The sequence below is a fragment of the Oratosquilla oratoria genome, chromosome 30 (assembly GCF_046742065.1).
Source record: "Oratosquilla oratoria isolate Oo_2021 chromosome 30, ASM4674206v1, whole genome shotgun sequence".
Lineage (NCBI taxonomy): Eukaryota > Metazoa > Arthropoda > Malacostraca > Stomatopoda > Squillidae > Oratosquilla > Oratosquilla oratoria.
This window is the reverse complement of record NC_134806.1, coordinates 23396979-23419478: the sequence shown is the minus strand read 5'-3', so window position 1 is coordinate 23419478 and position 22500 is coordinate 23396979. Positions and strand designations below refer to the sequence as shown.

Here is a 22500-nt window from a genome sequence, read left to right as displayed (position 1 = left end):
GTTAAGGATAATAAGAAGGAATTTCAGTTAGAAATGAAAAATAGATTCGAAGCTCTAAGAACTAACGAGGACACCGTCGAAGATATTAATTTGAATTTAGTGAATATCATTAGGGAATCAGCAGAGAAAGTAGGAAGTACAAAAAGTATTAGAGGAAAGAAATATTCCAAAGCTACAAATGACCTAATTAAAAGAAAAAGAACCGTGCACATTAAAAGAAGGAGAAAAAAAAATAGAAAGAGTAGAACTAAACAAGCTCATCAACAAAAGGCAGAGATCACAAAGAGAAACATGGGTGAAATAGAGGAAAGGTAAAGGTATTAAAGAGACCGAGCGCAGACAGCAAATGATATGTTTGAAAGACAGAAATGGAGAAATAATTAAATACAGAGACACAATGGTAAAAAGTGTAGAAGAAATTTACCAAGAGCTTTACACGTCGAAGACCGCAGTTGAGTCAGTAAATTCATCTGTAGACGTTAGTAGTGTCCCAGAGATTACAAAGGAAGAAATAAAATTTGTACTAAAAATATGAAACGAGGAAAAGTACCCGGGGAAGATGGTATATCGATAGATCTCTTGAAACACGCAGGGAAAGAAATTCATTTTACGAGGGTCGTTCCAAAAGTAATGCCACATATTTTTTCATTCCGCCCGAAGGGATCCGAGGAGAATGCAAATTGCATTGTTATGCTGACTGAACTTATGCACTCATGGCCTGCAAGTTTCATCTCTCTGTTGCATATATTGATGGTGTGACACTCTAAGAAAGCAATCCCTGTCATGGACATGTGTCAGAAGCAGAGATGCGTCATTGAATTCCTCCATGCAGAAAAAATTGAACCAATCAACATATATGTATATATATATATATATATATATATATATATATATATATATATGTATATATATACATACTGTATATGTATATATACATATTTATATAAAGATATACATATATATATATATATATACATATATATATATATACATATATATATATATATATATATATTTACATATTCATACATACATACATATATATATATATATATATATACACTGTTTATTACAAAGGATTACAAAGGCGGAGCATGCCGACAGGAGACCTTTTGATCCATATCTAGGTCAGATGCGAAAAAAAAATCATATTAATAATAAAATAATAAATAAAAACTATAATAATGTAAATAACAAACAAAATACATAAATGAATGCATAGGTATAGTTAAATAATAAACAAACAGGTAAATAGTAAATAATAATAAATTGACATATAACTAATAATAAATGAAAATCAGACAGACAAATGATAACAAAACAAAAACAAATAATATAAGATAAATTATAATCATTACAGCATCTTACTTAGGTATTTATCTAAATGATTCTTAAAGCTTCGAACTGAACTACATTGCACTACCTGTGCAGGAAGTTTATTCCATTCACGGTTGGCAAAGTTGTTTCTACCTACTTCCAAATTGAATCTATTTCCGGACAGTTTGAGACCATTGTTTCTTGTCTGATTCTCATTCAGTGTGAAAATTTGGTCACTTTTGATGTTGTCAATTCCCTTTAAAATCTTAAAGACCTGTATCAAGTCACCTCTGAGTCTACGCTTTTTTAGGGAAAACAGATTCATGTCTTTTAGTCGATTTTCGTATGATCTATTTTTGATATTTGGAATCAGTTTTGTGGCTCGCCGTTGTACTTTTTCAAATCTGTCAATGTCTTTAATGAGATTCGGTGACCATACGGAAACAGCATATTCCAAATGTGGACGAACTAACGATTTATATAGCTTGTTAATGAGTGATGGACTTTTGAAATCAAAAGGTCGCGCAATGAGTCCCAGAATCTTATTTGCTTTCTCAGAGGCTGAAATACACTGCTTGGATGATTTGAGGTCGTTACTGATAATTACGCCGAGATCCTTTTCACTATCCACTTTTGTTAACGAATTTCCAAATAACTTGTAATCGTACTTACCGTTATTTTTACCTATGTGCATTACCTTGCATTTACTTGTGTTAAATTTCATTAGCCACTTTTCAGACCATTGCTGTAATTTATCTAAATCTTCTTGAATATCTAATTGGTTTGAGTGATCATTTGCCACTCCGCACAGTTTTGTATCATCAGCAAATTTGGAAACAATAGATTTTAGTTCATGGTCTATATCATTTATATATACTATGAATAGAAGTGGCCCAAGAACGGAACCCTGAGGAACTCCACTTGCAACACTTTTCCATCCAGAAGTTTTTCTATTTAAAACAACTCTCTGTTTTCGACCATTCAACCAATTACTAGTCCAACCTAATAGGCTACCACTTATTCCATGCAAAACTAATTAAGTAAGTAGTCTTTCGTGTGGGACGGTATCAAAAGCTTCTGCAAAGTCTAGATATATTAAATCTATATTGTTTCTTTTGTCATAACTCGAGATAACTGTGTCGTAGAATTCGAGTAAGTTAGTCACGCAAGAACGTTTTCGTCTGAAACCATGCTGGCTATCATTTATCAAACGGTTACTTTCTAAATGATGTTCGATAGCATCTCTGATGATAGTTTCCATTATTTTTCCTACGATTGAAGTCAAACTTATAGGCCTATAGTTATTTGGTTTCTTTTTGTCATCTTTTTTGAATATGGGAGTAACGTTAGCTAGCTTCCATTCTCTTGGGACATCTCCGGATATGATGGATTTCTTGAAAATCATTTCTAATGGAACAACAATTTCATTTTTCATTTCCTTTAAGATTTTTGGATGCCAACCGTCAGGCCCTGGTGTTTTATTAACTTTGAGTTTGTCTATACACCTTTTAACTTTTTCTTTTGTTATATTTACCGTAGTGAGTAAGTTTACCCCAGACTTTTCACAGGTTTCAGTTTGGAATTCACTATGTATTGAAGGGGGAGAAGCGTAAACATGAGACTCAAAGTGGGAGGTTTAATGCGCGACGTTTCGGTCCTAGTCACCTTGTAGATTGTAGGTAGGCATGCGTTTCTGATTTTAATGACTACAAGACCACATGAAAGACTTATTGTACGAAAGGCGGAACTAAGATAGGCTCGTGTGCACTCAAAGTTGCAAGATCCACTGCTAACTGGCACATTCCTGGTGGGAAACGGAAAATCGTCATAGATATCTAAAGTATGGTCATGGTAACGGTGTGAGATACTGGGCACCTTATGTATATGTGAGTTCTACAAAATGTACTAGTTAAAGTGGTACGGAAAATGTACTTCACTTGAAAATGTATAGGAAGGATGTCATATCTACTATAATAGTGTAGTAGCTTCTGCCTGTCTGTTAGCTTGTTCGTTCACGAGCTCATTCAAGGGTTTTGGTAATAGACCCCCATAACTATATATAATCTGATACCCTATTCTTCCAGGTACTTGGATAACTATATCTCATTCCCAGAAAAAAATATATATATTTTGGTTAGGGTTAGGGTTAAAGTTAGGCGGACTATGGTTAGGTTATTATTCACAAACTACTCCTAGGTTTTTGCAGATAGACCCCTATAACTCTATATGTTCTGAAACCTTATAGCCAAAGGTACTTGAATAACTATCTTTCAATTGTCTGTCTGTCTATCTGTCTGTCTGTCTGTTTATTTGTTTGTTCACGAACTCCTCCTAGGGTTTTGGAGGTAGACCCCCATAACTATATATATTCTGATACCCTATCACTCCAGGTACTTGGATAACTATATTCCATTTGAAAAAATATTTTGGTAAGGGTTAAGGGTTAAAGTTAGGTTGGGTATGGTTAGGTTAGAGATTATTCACGAACTCCTAGGTTTTTGCAGATAGACCCCTATAACCATATGTATTCTAAAACCTTATAACCAAAGGTACTTGGATTACTATCTTTCATTTGTCTGTCTGTCTGTCTGTCTGTTTGTTTGTTCACAAACTCCTCCCAGGGTTTTGGAGATAGACCCCCATAACCATATATATTCTGATACCCTATCACTCCAGGTACTTGGATAACTATATTCCATTTGAAAAAAAAATTGGTTAGGGTTAAGGGTTAAAGTTAGGTTGGGTATGGTTAGGTTAGAGATTATTCACGAACTCCTAGGTTTTTGCAGATAGACCCCTATAACTATATATATTCTGAAACCTTATAACCCAAGGTACTTGGATTACTATCTTTCATTTGTCTGTCTGTCTATCTGTTTGTTTGTTTGCTCACAAACTCCTCCTAGGGTTTTGTAGACCCCCATAACCATATATATTCTAATACCCCATCACTCCAGGTACTTGGATAACTATATTTCATAAAAAACAAAAAAACATTTTGGTTAGGGTTAAGGCTTAAAGTTAGGTGGGATATGATTAGGTTAGTGATTGTTCACGAACTCCTAGGTTTTTGCAGATAGACCCATATAACCATATATATTCTGAAACCTTATAACCCAAGGTACTTGGGTAGCTATTTTTCATTTGTATCTACTATAATAAAGTAGAAGCCTCTGTCTGTTTGTCTGTTTGTTTTTTCACGAACTCCCCCCAAAACAATATACTTCAACATAACCTAGGCTACTTGGATAAGCATATTTTATTTCCAATGGGCGTCTCCCTCCTCAAATTGATTTTTTTCTTACTTTCTTGACATTTTATTTTTGTTACATTTTCCAATGAGTTATATTGATACGTGTGACTTTTCTCCACAAATTCTATCAAAATTAAAATGATCATTTGCCCGCAGCAACGCGCGGTTAATTTGGCTAGTTCAAAATAAGGAGGTTGCTAGACTAAGTCAAAGTGGTCGTTACTCCGAAGAAGATAAAGACGATGGTAGAGAGCTGGAGCACTTGATACTTCTCTCTGCTGTATTGTGTCACTGTCCTTCTTTGAAACTTGCAGTGCTACAGTAGGCGTAGAAAGCAGTTTCATCTGATCTACGTGAAATGTTTTTTATCTACTACTACAGAGAAGAAAATATTATATGCGGCATTTTTTCTCTCAAATCTAATGAACTCCTTGTGAAATCTTGGGAAGGAAGCTAAAAATATCCTAAATATCGATGACATGATCTTTGTCACCTTCATCGTTGCAATCATCATCGTCATCGCCATCACCATCGTCATCGTCATCGTTTTTGTCAACGTCACCGTCCATCACATCGTCAATATCGTTGTCATTATCGTCATCGTCATTTTTGACATTGCCATCACCATTGTCATTGTCATCGTCTACGTCTACATCACCTACGTCATTGTCAATATCATCTTCATCCTCTTAAACCTTCTCCTTGCCATTTTCTCCTCGTTTTACTATTCTTCTTTTCCTTCCCCTTCTACGTTTTTCTTTTTCTTCCCCTCTGATACTTTCTTCCCAATGGCCTTCTATTCTTGTCCTTTTTCCACCACTTTCTTCCTCCTTCCTCTCCTCCTTTCCTTCCCCCTTATCTTCTTCCTTATTATTTTCATTACAATTTTCTTCCTTCTTCATCTGTTTTATCTCCTCTCACTCCTCCAACTCTTCCTTTTCTTTTTTCCTTACTGGTATTGCTTCCTCTTTGTCCTTCTTCAGTTCCTCCTACTATTTCTTCTCCTTTTCCACCACCACCATCTCTTCCTCCTCCTCCTCCTCCTCCTCCTCCTCCATCATCTCCTTCTCCTCCTCCACTGTGACCATCTCTTCTTCTTCCTCCTCCTCTTCCTCCTCCTCCTCCACCACCACTACTACCAGCACCACCACCTCCACCATCAGCACCACCACCACCCTACCACTACCATCTTCACCATCACCTCACCACCACCATCACCACCTCTTCCTCCTCCTCCTCTTCCTCCTCCTCCTTCTCCTTTTCCTTTCTCTCCACCTTCACTTCTATCTCCTTCTCCTTCTTCCCCTGAGAGCTTACCTGTGCCCCTGACAACGTCCGGGTTGTTTTCTTGTTCGTCACCGCGCGTCAGTTTGGTTTCCCCAACGAAGACGGCGGTGAGCGCAGGCGAGGGTAACTGCTTGGAGTGGTGCTGCTGCTGCTGCTGCTGCTGCTGTTGTTGTTGCTGCTGCTGTTGTTGGGCATTTGACCCGTCCTTATGGCCTCGGGCTGCGCCATTCCTTGGGCGTGCGGCGTAGCGGGTGAGGATCAACCCGACAATGACAAGGATGAGAACGGCACCCACACCGCCCACGACGGCACCCACGACCGGAGGAACCACCATGTCCTCAGGAGGGCCTGGGGGAAGAGAAAAAAAATTACACCAGTGGTAGGGTTGTCTATGTGGGAGACTGGGAAGTCTGTGCTGGAGAAGTAATAGGCGATGTTGGTGATGGAGAGAAAGTGCATTAATGAACAGTAGAGGCTGTGTTGGAAGAGCAGAAAAATATGAAGGTCATGAAGAAGGATGGGAGAAGGAAATATGTATGGATGGAGTGGAAGCGTGTTGGTAATGGGTTGAGTTAGGTGGAGAAGTAGAGGGATGCTTCGGTGATGGAAAAGAATGAGAAAGGAAGGTGTCCAGTGTTGTAATGACTGTACTACTTAGTTTAGAGGTAACGCTCTATTTTCTCATTCTTAAAAAGAAGACACATAAGCCTGTAAATTTAACTTAGAAGTAGGTAGAGACAACTTCGTCAACTTCAGAGGCGATGGGTTGTCATACGGTTCGAAATTCTTAAACTGTCATGTTCGCCAAACGGTTACTTTGTTTGGTAGTTTTATTTGTATAGGTGTTTGCTCATGTTTACATATATTTCTATGCATCTTAGCTTATTAAGAAAAATTTTAAGTAGTAACTATTTATACGACTAATCATTTGCTAAGGACATGTTTATAGCCTAATAAACATGCTGTTATCTTGTTTGAAAGACTATAATACCGCAATCTAGTTGGTCACCTAGACTGCAATCATGCTGCACACAGTACCATATCTCTGGCTCCAACAAGTATACAACTGTTGCTATATATGCTTTTATACACTTGTTGATATACATTTTTTATTTACATGCTTCATGACAAAATAAAAATAAAAGTTCTCGCATTAGGCCACTTCGGAAAGAAAAGAAATAAAACTACACTAGTTCGAAATGTCGGTTCAGAGGAAATAGTTTTAAATTCCGTGTTAAAGACATCTTGCTTCAAATTAGAATGTAAATGTAGGTGAAACGTTTTGAAATTGCTTTCTTTTTTAAGAACCTTCGTCACAGATTGATAAAAAGACATGATAGGATGAGAGTTCCAGAACCTTCCAGTAAAAGCAGAAAAGTGCAGACTCCTGAAAATGGTAATTGGACTTAAAAAGGGTGAGGCATTTCAGAAAATCTAATATTAAGTGGTCCCCTGAGAAAAGAAGAAAAGGTAAGCATGTAGCTCCTGCATTCAGAAGAACAAGCACAATAAACACAGCGTTATAAAAGAGACAAATACAGCGAAAGGCTGAAAGGAAAGGTAAGTTTGATAACGAAAAAAAGAAAAGCGTGGAGGCTTTGGACTCTATTGCTAAAACAAAAAGAAAGTAAGAAAAAATAAAAGAATGAAAGAAAATTAAGTAAGAAAAAAAACTATAAGGGAAGACACACCAAATACTCGAATGAGAAGTATATCCCATGCTTTGGCGGATGTGTGTGTGTGTGTGAGGCCCCTGTGTGGGGTCAGCAATTAAATTAGTGTTAAGGTATTTCTAAAGATGGCACATAACACCTCATTTCGCTGAGGCTATTGTAACACTAGTTAAGATATATGTTTTCCGGTCGAGTTTACTAGTGAAGGATAAACCTAGAATGTTTAGTATTGGTGCGAAAAAAATGTGTAACATCAAAAGAAAGTGTTAGTTCTGTGGAAGACCGCTCGAATGTAGAAGTGGAGCAATATTGAAAACATACATCAGATATGTTATATATACATATATTTAAAAAGAATGTTGCAAGCATTTATGCAAACACCATTGAACACGCGCCTTTACCCTTTCTCTAATCTTCTTTGCTTCTCTACTATCTTCGGCCGGTTCTTCCATCCCGTTTTCTCTTGGCTCTCCGACCCTAAGCCTTTACTTCCGCATCTTTATCTATTCATATTTATTCAATATTTGACTCAAATTCCTTGAAGAAACCTTACTAGCTAGCCCTGCCTGCTCTGAACAAGACGACGGCTTCGTATTCTGCTGGTGCTGCTGCCTCCATCTTTTCTTCTGATTGTTCTTCCAAATTTTGCTTTTAATCCCGAGTTCCTTTTCCTTCTCTTCAGGCAGTTCCCTGCTCGTCTCCCTCGCGTTTGTTCATATTTAAAGAAACTTGTCAATTCGTTTCACTTACTGTCCCTTGATTTGTCTGTTATTGCCCATCTCTCATTTTATCTGACAGATACGCCACCAAATTCCTTTTCTCTTCTTCTGAGAACAATATTCAAATTTACTTTCATTTATTCGAGACCACACTATCACCTCATTCTGTCTCGTCTGTCCACTGAACTGACTAACTATTGTCCTCTCCATCATCATTCCTTTCGCTTCCAGACTCGTTACTCCATCTGCTCTACCTCCTCTACTTGCCGATAGGATTCCTTCTACCTCCACATTCCTCAACCCAACCCCTTTGCCTCCATTCATCCACTGCACTCCTCCCACATCCAGACTTCTCATTCCATTTCCTTTGTCTTTTCTCCTCCACTCTCAATATCCCGCCTAACTACCAGATTCTTCATACCATCTCTATCTCCTCTCCTCCACTCCCATCACCAGTCTCACTTTCACCTTCCTCATTCCAGTTCTTGTCTCAGTCGACCTAAGTTCCTCCCCCTCCTTCCTCTTCCAGCCTCATCGTCCCTTCCGTCTCCAAATCCCTCCTGCCGTTCCTCCTTTCTGAAGTCTCAACTCCACCTCCGACCCCGCCTCCACCTCCACGTCCTACATCCATCTCTCCCTCCGCATCCTCCTGGCATGTCATTGCTTACCTCCTGAGACGCTCCACTTTGGGCTCCACGTGCTCTTCTTAGGTCACGAAATTTTCTTGAAGAGCGATTCCAAGAGCATCCCATCCTTCACCTCGGCCTACAAAGATTTCCTCGAACGTCTTCCTATCATCCCTCTCGTTCCTTCCTCCTCTTCCTATTCTTTTATCTTTATCTCCTCCTTCACTTCATCTTTTATAAATTTCTGGCGACTTATCCCTCCAAACCCTCCTCACACCACCCTCCACCCCCCTCCTCAGTCTTTTTCTCCTCCTATACTTAACCTCGCCCTCCAAAACCTTCTCATACCAAACTCCTCTCCGTCTTTCTACTCTTCATTCACCTCATCTTCCATAAAATTCCTTGAACGTTTAACTTTTAAACATATCTTAATCCATACTCCTCTCAGCTCTCATCTTCTCTTTTGTCTCCTTCTCCTTGTCCTCTTCCTATTTCTCCTCTTCTCATCTTTCTCTTTCTCCTCTTCCTACTCCTCTTCTTACTCCTCTTCCTCTTCCTCCTCCTCCTCCCACAACTTTTTCTCCTTTCATCTTTCTTATTTCTTATCTTCTTTTTTCACAAATTTCTTAGAAGAAATTCTTTTTCTTCTCTATTTTTTCTCTTCCTCTTCCTACACGTTCTCCTTCACATTGTCTTTCTCTGATCTATCGAGGCATCCTTTGAATCATCCTCACTCTGTTCTCTCCCTTGTCTTTCTTCCTTCCTCCTCTTCATCTGGTTTTCCTTCTTTTTTACCTACTCCACAATTTTGTTTGAATGTTTCCCCTAAGAATAAGCTTCCCAACATCTTCCTCTTCCTCTCCCTCTAGCCACCTTTCTTCTTCCTCCTACTCTTCTTTCACCTCATCGTCCTCTTTCACCTCCCTTTCTTACTCTTCTTCCTGATCTTTCAATATCATCCTTCTTCTTTCCACTCCTCATTCTCACCGTTCTCTTTCCTTTCGTCTTCTCCTTATCTCCACTCTCCTCTTTCTCCCCATCCCTCTCACCTTCTCCATTCCTACACCCAGGGCCTCACTAGGTCTCCGTCTTCTCATGCATAATACCCTCTATTGTCTTCCTTTTCCTTTTTAGTGAGCTTTTCTTCCACGGTTCTTCATCCTTGACCACATTTATCTCCTCGTTATCAGCATCTCTCTTATCATCTCTACGTTGCCAGCATCACCCTCTTCATCTTCGTGTCATCAGCATCTCCTTCATCTTCTTATCAGCATCTTCTTCATCATCTCTTCGTTGGCAACATATCCATCTTCATATCCATATCATCAACATCTCTCTTATCATTTTCAATGTTCTTGTCATCAGTATCTCTCTCATCATCTCCAAATCATTAGCGTCTTCTTCTTCATCTCCTCGTCATCAATACCTTCATCATCATCTCATCATCAGAACTCCCCTTTTCATCTCCTTGTCATGACTATCTTCCTCTTCAATGTCTGGCTCTACATCTTATCACAAGCCATTTACCTCATCTCCTCTACACCTTTTGGAGCCTTGGGGATATTTTCTAAGGATTTAGTTGTGGCTAACAATAGAAAACCTTATTCAGCTTGGAGAAACCTATGGTGCAGAGATAAACCCGTTCGCTACCCAGAGGGCGACGCGGAGGTTAATAGAATTGCTTGGCGCCAGACAGAATAAAAGAAAATGCGCCACCCGCTACGGAGTAGGTTAATCGGAATAGAATTAATCTCTTCGATACAGAGAGGGCGGAACGAAAATAAATTAAATAACCCGGCGGTAGCCAGAAAAAAAAAAGTCTGATACTGATGGGGGAGGGGGTAGTTCTGGAAGAATGGTATAAATAATTATCAGGAATGAGCAGCGTTTCTATCCCTGGAGACAATATTGCATCGAAGAGGTGGAGTCACTGAAATGGTAAAGGAAATGTTGGAGGGTAGCAAAAAGGTGGGGATAGTTGAAGATAAACGTGATCAGCATTCTTTTTATATATTCATCTATTTATTCATCTATTTATTTATTTGTTCCTTTTGAGTGAAGTCATCTCTCACAAAACAATTGAAGACCTCCCAACATAGTGAAAGGGGTAATGAATTTGTTTTTGGCTAACATCGGGTGATTTCATTCCTACTATTTCCTACTAGGTTGGAGGCCACATTCCCAGCTTCACAAAAGTGCCTGCTCACATCCTTAAGCAGAACAAAATCTATAAAGACCGTCACCGTATTGGAGGGACATAATACGTTTTCTTCTATCACCATCTCCACCTCCTCCTCCTCCACCTCTTTCCCCATCTCCTTCTCATCTGCTCTCCTTGCCAATTTAGCGCTCTTCTTGTCCTTGAATTTTTTTTTTCCCTCTTTTACTCCCTTCTTTTCTTTTCTTTTTGTTTTTTATTTTTTACATTTCCTTTTCTTTTTAATTTCATTCCTCTGTATCAATTTAATTTGCCTTTATTTTCTTGTCTTTCACCATTTGGTTTAAATTCTTTCCTTTTTTCTTTCTTTTGTTTTCTTTTTTCTTTTTACTTCTTTTACTTTCTTTTCTATTTTCTTTCTTTTATTAATTTCCTTTCTTTCATTTTACTTTTACCAAAAAGAAAGGGAAACAAATGGGTGACGAGTGAGAGTGGGATGTCTAGGGGTAGATGGAAGCCTTGGCTGGCTACCTCTTTTATATGGGAGAAGCCTCAAGGTATATAGATAAATGGCCTTTATTTTTTCTTTCTTTTTAACCTTTTCTTATCTATTATTTCATTAGGAATTTTCCAAATGAACTTTTGATTGATTATGTTTCCAGTCTTATTTAATACCACATCTCAACTGAATAAAATCATAATGTCTAGATATTCTATTCCAGCTTTCAAATTCCTGTTAAATTAATACACTAATTACAGACAACTAAAATATATGATCCAGTGAAAGGGACGTCAAAGAGATTCTTCTTCCCTCGCGCTCTTCTCTAAATACCACCTATACCTTTACGTTCTACTCCAAGGGATAGGTACTGAATCACTGGATCGAACTCAAGAACTCGTTCTCCGTTAGTCCAATGTTTCTTCCCTTTTGAGATCTATGGACGGGAGCTTCTCACCTCCGAATTTATTGACCTTTATTCTCTGCGGCAACTAGACACCTTTTTTCTCCTTCAGGTCCTCCTATCGGTTTCTGGAGGTATTCTCTTCAGCCTTATGTAGCATTTTTCTTCAAGCTTGATTCATGTATTCATCTATTTTCTGCTTGTATCTTCTTTCTCGGTGGAGTCTCCAATTCATCTTCCGAAGGAAAGCCTCTGTTTATATATATATATATATATATATATATATATATATATATATATATATATATATATACATATATATATATTTGTTTATATATATATATATATATATATATATATATATATATATATATGAAGGTGGAAAAAAAAGTCACGGGTCTAGTTCCGAGTTCCTGAGACTATTCCTGACCGGTTTCGCTCTATGCTTCTTCCTCTGAAGAAGCATAGACCGAAACCGGTCAAGAACAAACTCAGGAACTCGGCACTAGACCCGTGACTTCTTTTTCCACCTTCATCAACTTGTCACAATGTACCAGGATATATATGTATGTATATATATATATATATATATATATATATATATATATATATATATATACATATATATATATATATATGTATATATATACATATTCAACAAAAACCCACTGTGTTGGATAAGAAGAAATGAAATAAAATGAATTCCATATATTTCGATCACGGACTGTGATCCTATGTATTCCACTGAAGAGGATCACAGTCCGTGATCGAAATATATGGAATTCATTTTATTTCATTTCTTCTTATCCAACACAGTGGGTTTTTGTTGAATCTTTACGAATGTGTTACGACATTACTTTATAGTTATATATACACATATATACATACATATGTATATGTATATATATGTATATATACATACATATATATATGCATATATATATATATACATACATATATACATACATATGTATATGTACATATATATATACCATACATATGTATAATATATGTATAATATACATAATATGTATATATACATTGTATATATACATACATACATACACACACACACATATATACAGTATATATATATATATATATATATGCATATATATATATATATATATATATAATTTACGTCTGTCTTCATGATAATTTTGGTTACTTGTCGCCTCTTCTTCTTCTTCTTCTTCTTCTTCTTCTTCTTCTTCTTCTCCTTCTTCTCCTCCTCCTCCTTTGTGCTGAGTGTGTCTTTTTTCTTATCTTTTTGTGGGTGTTGCAAGCAACTGCCGACAGCTTCTTCATTTTCTTTCCGGAATTTTCGGGTCTTTTTATTGGCTGGAATATTTCAGCAACGTTCATCTCTGTTCTTAACCATGGACCTCATTTTCCTCCATTCTTTTTATTTATTTATATATATATATTTTTTCTTCTTCACTCTTGATTTTATCGTTTACTGGTGCAAAGAGTTTTCATTTTTTACCTCTCATTAATTGGGTTTTATTTTTCTGCCTTTGTCATTCTATAATTTCATTTGATCCATCACTTAATACTTATCTTCCCTTCTTACATATTCTTTCTCTTTCAATCTTTTTCCTTACATCTCCTCCATTCATCTCTGTTTCTCTATGCCTCACAACATGATCGTTTTTGTTCTAATTATGTATCAAACATATTTATATTAAACATGTTCCAAAAATATACGAGTATGTACTAAACATATTTGTTTTAAGCATTTATATATTAAACATATTCATGTATTCTTCACTCACCTACATCACGATTTTCTTCTCTGCCCATTTCGACTCTTCTCACCATTATACTTCTCCTTTCTATCTTCCTCCTCACCCTCCTTCTTCCTCCTTGTCCTCCTTTACATTCTCCTCCTCCCTGTATTTTTAGTTTTGTCCCCCCCCCTTCCTATTCTTTCCGGATCTTCTTTTTCTTCTTTTCCTCCCTCGCCTCCTCTTCCTCTTCCCTCTCCTCCTCCTCCTCCTCCTCATTATCATCATCATCCTTTGCCTTTTTCTCTTCCCGTTCACCATACTCTTCTTCCCTCTCTTTCATCTCTACCTTATCCTCTTTCCCATCTTCATCCTTCATTTCTTCTTCTTCTTTTTCTTTCTCTTCCCTACCTCTCCACCTTCTCTTTTTCCTCCACTGCTCCTCCTCCTCTCCTCCTCCTCCTCTCCTCCTTCCCTCCTCCTCCTACCTACTCCTCCTTCTCCTCCTCCTCCCCTAACTCCTCTCCCTCTCCTCCTCCTTTTGATAATGACATCACCTTCAAGGACGAGCTTCAACGACCTTCTCCACCAATGGCGTCAACATGATGATCCTCTTCCCTTTACTTTTTCATTACACCACTTCACTTTTTTTGCACGTCCTACTCCTCCTCCTCCTTCTCCTCTTCCTCTTCCTAATCATTACTCATCATCATCATCATCATCATCATCACACTCATCATCATCATCATCATCATCATCATCATCATCATCATCATCATCATCATCATCATCATCATCATCATCATCATCATCATCATCATCATCATCATCATCATCATCATCATCATCATCATCATCATCATCATCATCATCATCTATCTATCTATCTATCTATCTATCTATCTATCTATCTATCTATCTATCTATCTATCTATCCATCTATCTATTTATCCATCCATCCATCTATCTATCTATCTATCTATCTGTCTGTCTATCTATCTATCTATCTATCTATCTATACGTCCATCCATCCATCTATCTATCTATCTATCTGTCTGTCTATCAATCTATCTATCTATCTGTCTGTCTATCTATCTATCTATCTATCTATCTATCTATCTATCTATCTATATATCTATCTATCTATCTATCTATCTATCTATCTATCTATCTATCTATCTATCTATCTATCTATCTATCTATCTATCTATCTATCTATCTATCTATCTATCTATCTATCTATCTATCTATCTATCTATCTATCTATCTATCTATCTATCTATCCATCTCTCTCCCTCCCTCTATCTTTTTCGTTATGGTGGGTTGATTCTACATGATTTATTCTGGATACACATAACGACAATATTCAGTTCTGTGATCATGAGTTTTGTAAAGGAGATGCGCGTGTTTGCCCTGTCAAGATCTTTCATGACCAAAGGGTTTTATGTCGCGCGTGAGAGTTCGCTATTTTTCATTTCTACTGCTCTCCTTAAATCGCTTCTTATCCACCTCTACGACTCCATATCTTTGCATCAATATTGTCGCCAACAAAACATGCATTTGTTGATTAAATATATGTATATTAGTATACGTTAGAATACATTAATTATCATCATAGGAGTACGGATTTCTCTATATACAATCATCTTCGAATTAGAGTCGCCTAAAGGTCTGCGAAGGTTTGATTTTTCAATGCCAATGAAGGTCAAAGGATACAATTCAATATAGAAATAATAATTTCACTGACATATAGTTCAAGTACTAAGATCATCTTTCTATTCTTTTGAAGTTGACATTATCTGTTCAATGATAACAATAATAGGACTATAATTCCTACTATTGTGTTGTACAGCATCATAATCCAGAAATAAAACAAAACATTTGTTGGTTTTGGTTTGAAGTAAATAGGACATATTTGAAGAGTTAAAGAAACACGAACAAATAAATAAAAGGCAAAATAAAAAGAAAGAAAAAGACAGACAGACAGATAGATACATAGATAGATAGATAGAGAGAGAGAGAGAGAAAGAGAGTGATAGATATATATATATATATATAAATATATATATATGTATATATGTATTCATGTAATATATATATATATACATATGTATATATATATATATATATATATATATATATACATATATATACATATATATATATATATATATATATATATATATATTTATGTATTCATATACTTGTAGTCGTTAAAAGGTTGGGGCTACATATTGGTGCAAGGCGGTAGTCCTACGTCCCCGAAGAAGAGACCATCCCTAGTACTCGACTAAAACTATCGTCACCTGCCAAGCCACTCGTCCACGGCTAGCCACGCCTACCAAGTAATCTGTCGTCTGCCGACTGCCAGAAACGTCTGTCAACTGTCACAGGTGTAACCCGCATTTGTGGCCATTTTGAGGAGAGTTGGTGGTGAAATCGATACGGAATTCTATTTCAAACCACCTGGTGTAGTTTGCTATCAATCCAAAGAAAGACAGAGGTCCGATGAGAGACCGCCGCCTGAAGAGACACCGCCATCTGAAGAGAGACCGCTCTCTGAGTAGGAGAGACCGCCCGGTTACACAACTAGAATCGTTAGCCCAGAGCAGTGATTCCCAGCAATGGAACATCAAGACCTCAATCAACCCAATACATCACCGCATCAAAATCGAAGCAAGTCACAAGAACTCCCATTACAGCGCATCAAAGCCCAGTATCAATCAAGCCCAGTGTATCGGCCTCAAGACTTCAATCAAGCTCCAGGAATCTAATTCAGACTGAAAATCGAGGCAATTACCCACAAGACTTCATTCAGCACCGCGCACCTACTTCGAGCTCACAAGCCACCTCTACCCATTCCAAACCCTCCCTCCGCCCGAGACAGCGACAATTCCCTACCCAGTCTAATATGCACACCATCCCTCCACACCCGATCCCTCCAAACAAGCATTGCACTTCTAACCACTCCACTCTCAACCAACCTCGTCAAAAATCCAGCAGAGCCGTCTAACGCGCATTGTAATAAAACGCATTGCAAAGCATTCTCGCAATCCACTCCGTAAGTAGCACCATTTACCTTTTGTTCTCCTACTAGAACGAAGCCAGACGACTCCAACAGGCCGCAAGGGACCCAAGCCCAGTGTGCCGTCTTCAGGGTCAGCAGTTCCAAACGACTTCATTCGACCACTAGTCCCTGCCTAGTCAATCTACACACAACTCCCTCCACAACCGTCCCCTCCGAAGCTAAGATTGCAACCTCTTCCTACTCCAGTAAAACCAACCCACCCTACTCCCGTGAGTATCAAACATAACAACCTACTTATTTCCCTTAATCTTTTTCGACCTTCACGTACGGAGCCTGCCAGGAACTTCGCGTCGGCCAGAGACGGACCTCAACCCCCAACCCCTCCCTCTACGGTATCGCGTCGGTCGTCGAACGTAGCCGACGTGATTGACCTCAACATTCTACCCACCTCGACCCACCACGCACTCCCTTCGAGCCATGACACACAAGAAGCACGAAGAAGCTACAAGTCAGCGAAATTGGACACCACCACTAATTTTTTCCAAGTACCGTCAGTCACCTTCCGCCAGTGAATCTGGTCTACACATCAAATCAACGTAGATCTACGATAAGTACCCTGTTTCCCAAATTTTTACACATAACTACACAACATGTAAACAAATTCAATATAAATAGAAAGATACAAACAAGCTAATAAGTACATACACATATAAGAGAAACAATTATTAACTAATGCGTTAAACAGAATCAACATACTAAGACATGAAGTGATAAATGCTCAAAAAATTCACTGTAAATTCTTCAAATCAACATAACAAAAAGCCCAACAGAATCGGCATTCATAAGACGTAAAGTAAATAATACACAACCAAATCTTCAAATTCACATCGATCCACCAAAATAGCTGTACACTCAGCCAATAACTAAATACAAATAAACAAATAAATACTACAAATGATAGAGATAATATTCTATACATCATACCAAAGACCATGTCAACATATAAAATCTCAGAAATATAGAAATCAATAATTACATACCAAACATCTCCCAGTGCATTTTTGACACAATATACTTGCAATATATTTTTCAAACTCATTCTATAAAATATCAAAGACAATACACCTCTCAAGTACAAACTACAATACTAAGACACACTAACCGTGATATCAACCCCGCCATCATGTATTTCTAGAAACCCATATATAACAATTCAAATCACATTAACTTTAAACTACTTCAGACGATCACACCCAACAATATGAACACCTCAGCATATTCCCCACCGGTCCCTAGGAAACCTCACAGGATGTCACAAATAAAACAAACCAAATAAACCACAACGATAAATATCATAATGAACAAAACCAACACATAAGGCAACAAATATGCATTTACACTAAACATTCCACCTATAAGAGACGCAAGACGTCGAGCGTTTCAAAAACACAAACCTGCTGAACTCCATAATTAATCAATATACAAGAGTAATAATACGAACAATTTAATTTACAAAAAGATAATTTCCCAGGAAAATATAGCCAATATTCATTCACAAAACCTCGACATAACACCCACAAAACAAATATAAGGCAAAGTTTAATCTTGTGTGAGTGACGCCTATCTGACCTGAGCAGTAGACGTCACTCAGGTCAGATCAACTGGTGTAGCTGCTTCAAAAAGTGAGATGGCGAGTGGTTGTGTTTCAGTGATCAGCACCGAAGAGGTACAATCTCTACGTAGTAGAATTGTTGCCTTGGAGAAAACTGTTTAGGACTTTAAAGAGGAGAATCGAGTTCTTTGCTCGAAGACCCAAAACACGGACGACAAACCATGTTTGGAACCTGGTTGGAAAAAGGTGAGAAACAAGACACGGAGCGAGGGTAAAAAACCATCGCGGGTTTACAAGAGGAAGAAACGAAGAAAATGCAAGACAAGAAGGATAGGGTAGTCGCTAGATCCCTGCCCACAGATAAGAATTTGGTTGTAGGAGATAGCCAGGTCCATAATTTAGATAGGGCCTTCTGCGATAAAGATAGAAAGCATATGACCCAGGTGTGTTTCCCTGGGCTGAGATAGGTGATGTTAGAGACAGGATGGAAGAGTATATAGTCGGGGAAGGTGTGAAACCCATCATTTGTTTGAGTGCTGGTTGGATTGACATAGGTAAGTTAGGGAATGAGAAATTGTTTGCGCGGTTTTGGGATGCGCTAGATAAGATTAGGGATAAGGGAGGGATTCCTGTTGTATATGGAATCCTTCCGAGACGTAGAGTTGGAGTAATGTGGCATTCAAGGGTTATTACAATGAATTGAAGACTGGCAAAATATTGTAAGGCCGGTGGATGGGTATTTGTTGACAACTGGGATCGCTTTTAAGGTAAGAATCATCTATATACAAAGGAACGGGGTGCACTTGTCGCCCAGAGGATTTCGGCTCCTTGCTGAGTCCTTTGAGTGAGAAGTAGGCATTCTGCAGGTTTTTTCAGGTAGATTACGTAGGAGTCGGGGGGGGGGGGAGTATCGGAATACAGTTTAGACAATAGAAACAACTCAATGAGGGACTGTGTAAAGAATCACCAAATCAGGTGGAGGAAAGATAAACTAAAAGTTTACTATACAAACAATAGAAGCGTAATAGATAAAAATGATTTACTGAGAGGTAAAGCATGCGTAGAGAAATTTGATATTATAGCTATTGCTGAATCTTGGATCGATATGGCCATAGACATTACTTTCCGGAAATCAAGATAGAAGGATATAAGTTTTATCACAAGGACAGGGTTGGCAGGAGTGAGGGAGGAGTAGCACTTTTCGTTAAAAATGCAATAAACTGTATTATCAACAAATCGGTTAAGGAAGAGGATAGTACGAAATCTATTTTGGTTGAGATTATAGGCAAGAATAAGAAATTCATTATTGGCGTCCTATATAGACCTCCTAACCTCAGCATTGAGCAGACTGATCCCCTGATTCATAAAATTTGCAGGGTGTTCCAGTACAAAAACGTTGTGATCATTGGAGATTTTGATTATTGAAACATTGACTTGGAAATTTTAGTAGGAGTTCAGGAAGAGAATTTTTTTTTTTTAGATGTGGTGCTGGAAACTTTCCTAAAACAAATTATTACTGGTCCTACGAGGGGAGATAATACTCTGGACCTCCTCTTAACTAATAATAAGCACCTAATGAGTAACGTAAAAGTGGGGTAGTTTAGGTTCTAGCGAAAATGTCATGATAGAATAGGAGGGAAAAAATGAGTGAAGCGTTTAACAAATATTTTCTCTCGGTGTTTACTAAAGAGAGGTTAGATAAGGTACCTGACTGTGATCCGATTTTCAGTGGGGATGAATAAAGTAGACTATCTAATATCAGCATTAGTAAGGTAGAAGTAATGAAACATATTTAAAGATTTAAAGCTACAAAATCCCCGGGTCCAGACGATTTTTTTTCTGAGAGTACTTAAAGAGTGTAAATTTGATTTCTGCGACCAGTTAACAGAAATATTTAATAAATAGTAGAAACTGGTTTTGTGCCTATTGATTGGAGGAAGGCAAACGTTGTTCGTGTTTTCAAAAAGGGAGATAAATCGTCTATATGCGACTACAAGCCAATCAGTTTGACATCGGTCATAGGTAAAATGCTTGAATTAATAATAGTTAATAGACCCAGAGAACACATCGAAAGACATCATTTGATTCGTGATACACAGCATGGTTCCTCCAAGGGTAAGTCATGTGTGACTAATCTTCTGTCCTTCTACAGTAAAGTATATAGAGAGCCAGATAACAATGATAGTTACGATGTTATATATTTGACTTTAGCAAAGCGTTCCACAAGGTGCCCCACCCGAGACTGCTAAATAAAATGAAACCCCATGGCATAGGAGGAAAACTATTAGAATGGATTAGAGCCTGGATCAGTGAGAGAAAACAGTGGGTCACCATAACTAGTGTAAAAACCAAATAGGGGAGTGTTACTAGTGGGGTTCCAGGTCTCGGTTTTGGGTCCCTTATTGTTTATTATGTGCATAAACGACTTGAACAATGGGATTAATAACGATGTTAGTAAGTTTCCGGACGACACTAAAATAGGACGCCAAATTAGGTCAGGAGATGACGCCAATATTCTGCAGGGCGATCTTAACAAATTGTTCACATGGTCGGTGAAATGGCAAATGAACTTTAATATTTCCATGTGCAGTGTGTTAAACATAGGACTATACAACCCCGAATATAGATATAGCTTAGATAACACGTTTTTAGAGAAAATGAGTGTGAGAGACTTGGGAGTTCTAGTGAGTCCTAACTTTAAATTCAGGAAACAGTGGATTAGTACCAGCAATAAAGCAAACAGAGCATTAGGTTTCATTGCCAGGACGGTTACGAAGAGAAGTGCAAAGGTAATTATCAAACTCTAGCGTTAGTTAGACCCATCCTTGACTATGCGGTACATTTTTGGTCTCCGTCTTATAGAATGGACATCAATTCACTTGAATCAGTACAGAGGAGAATGACCAAAATTATACATGACCTCGGAAATTTACTTTACGAAGAGAAGCTTAGGCATCTTAACTTACACTCTCTGGAAAGACTCAGAGTGCAGGGTGATGTAATAGAGGTGTTTAAGTGGATCAAGGGTGACGCAAACAAAGTCATCATATTAAGACGGGTTTGGTACGATTGGTCTAACGACGATTGGTCTAATACCGATTGGTCCAAAGCCAATTGGTCTAATAGACCAATTCGTCTAAAACCGATTTGTCCAATATACTATTTGGTCTAATGACGATTAGTCTAAAATTGATGTAAAGACAATGATAGAAATACAAGAATTTAAATCAGAGACTTTTATTTAAGACACACATAAAAATATACTTTAAAGACAATGATAGAGACTTTTATTTAGGACACAGGAAATGTTTAGAAGCAGCAGTCATTCAAGGAACGAACACTATTGAGCAAAATAGGGGCATGTTTAACATCTCGCCTCACATTATTCCCCAAATACCCATGGCCAGCAAAATGTTAAATATCTAAACCACTTTTCGCCCACGGGTGGGCCGCCACGGATTTTATCCATGTCAAATCTCCCCCTCCTCCTCTTCCTTCCCCCCTTGAAAAAGCTGTAATAAGCGAAACGTCGTACAAATAAAGGCTCCGTCCTCACATGGTGTTTATCTCGTCAATCTTGTCGGCAACTGCCACTTTTAAGGAAACTCCATGCTAAGGGCTTAGGAGAATACTCCAAAATGCAAATACTCTAAAACAAAGTAAGAAAAAACTTCGACACAAACTATCTCTTAGTTAAATCGGTAGTTAGAATAAAGAAATTTTGCACAAACTATCCTTTAGGTGAAGCGGTAGTTAGCTATGGTATTTAGACGAATCGTATATTTGGTTTTAGACCAATTCGCTTTGGACCAATCTTAGTTAAATCGGTAGTTAGAATAAAGAAAATTTGCACAAACTATCCTTTAGGTGAAGCGGTTGGTTTTAGACCAATCGTGTTGTTGGACCAATCGTACTATTGGACGAGATGGTTTTAGACCAATCGTGTTGTTGGACCAATCGTACTATTGGACGAGATGGTTTTAGACCAATTCGCTTTGGACCAATTGGAATTAGACCAATCGTCGTTAGACCAATCGTCCGGGACCGATTAAGACAACAGGGTAGGACTCACAGTAATTGATCTAAACTGGACAAATTTAGATTTAAGAAGGAAATAGGCAAGAATTGATTTACTATTTTGGTGGTCAACAGACTTAGTAACCATGTATCGAGCGCTAAACTATCAGTTGGTTTAAGA

The 22500-nt window shown here is 37.9% G+C and overlaps 1 protein-coding gene across 1 annotated transcript in view; it reads right to left on the bottom strand.

Moving 5' to 3' along the window:
* Window positions 1-22500, bottom strand: part of LOC143041048 (nephrin-like) — a 570810-nt gene that overhangs the window by 20268 nt on the left and 528042 nt on the right. Inside the window, exon 11 of the mRNA XM_076212666.1 lies at window positions 5888-6205. Coding sequence (XP_076068781.1) covers window positions 5888-6205 — 318 coding nt within the window. The remainder of the gene's footprint in view (window positions 1-5887; window positions 6206-22500) is intronic.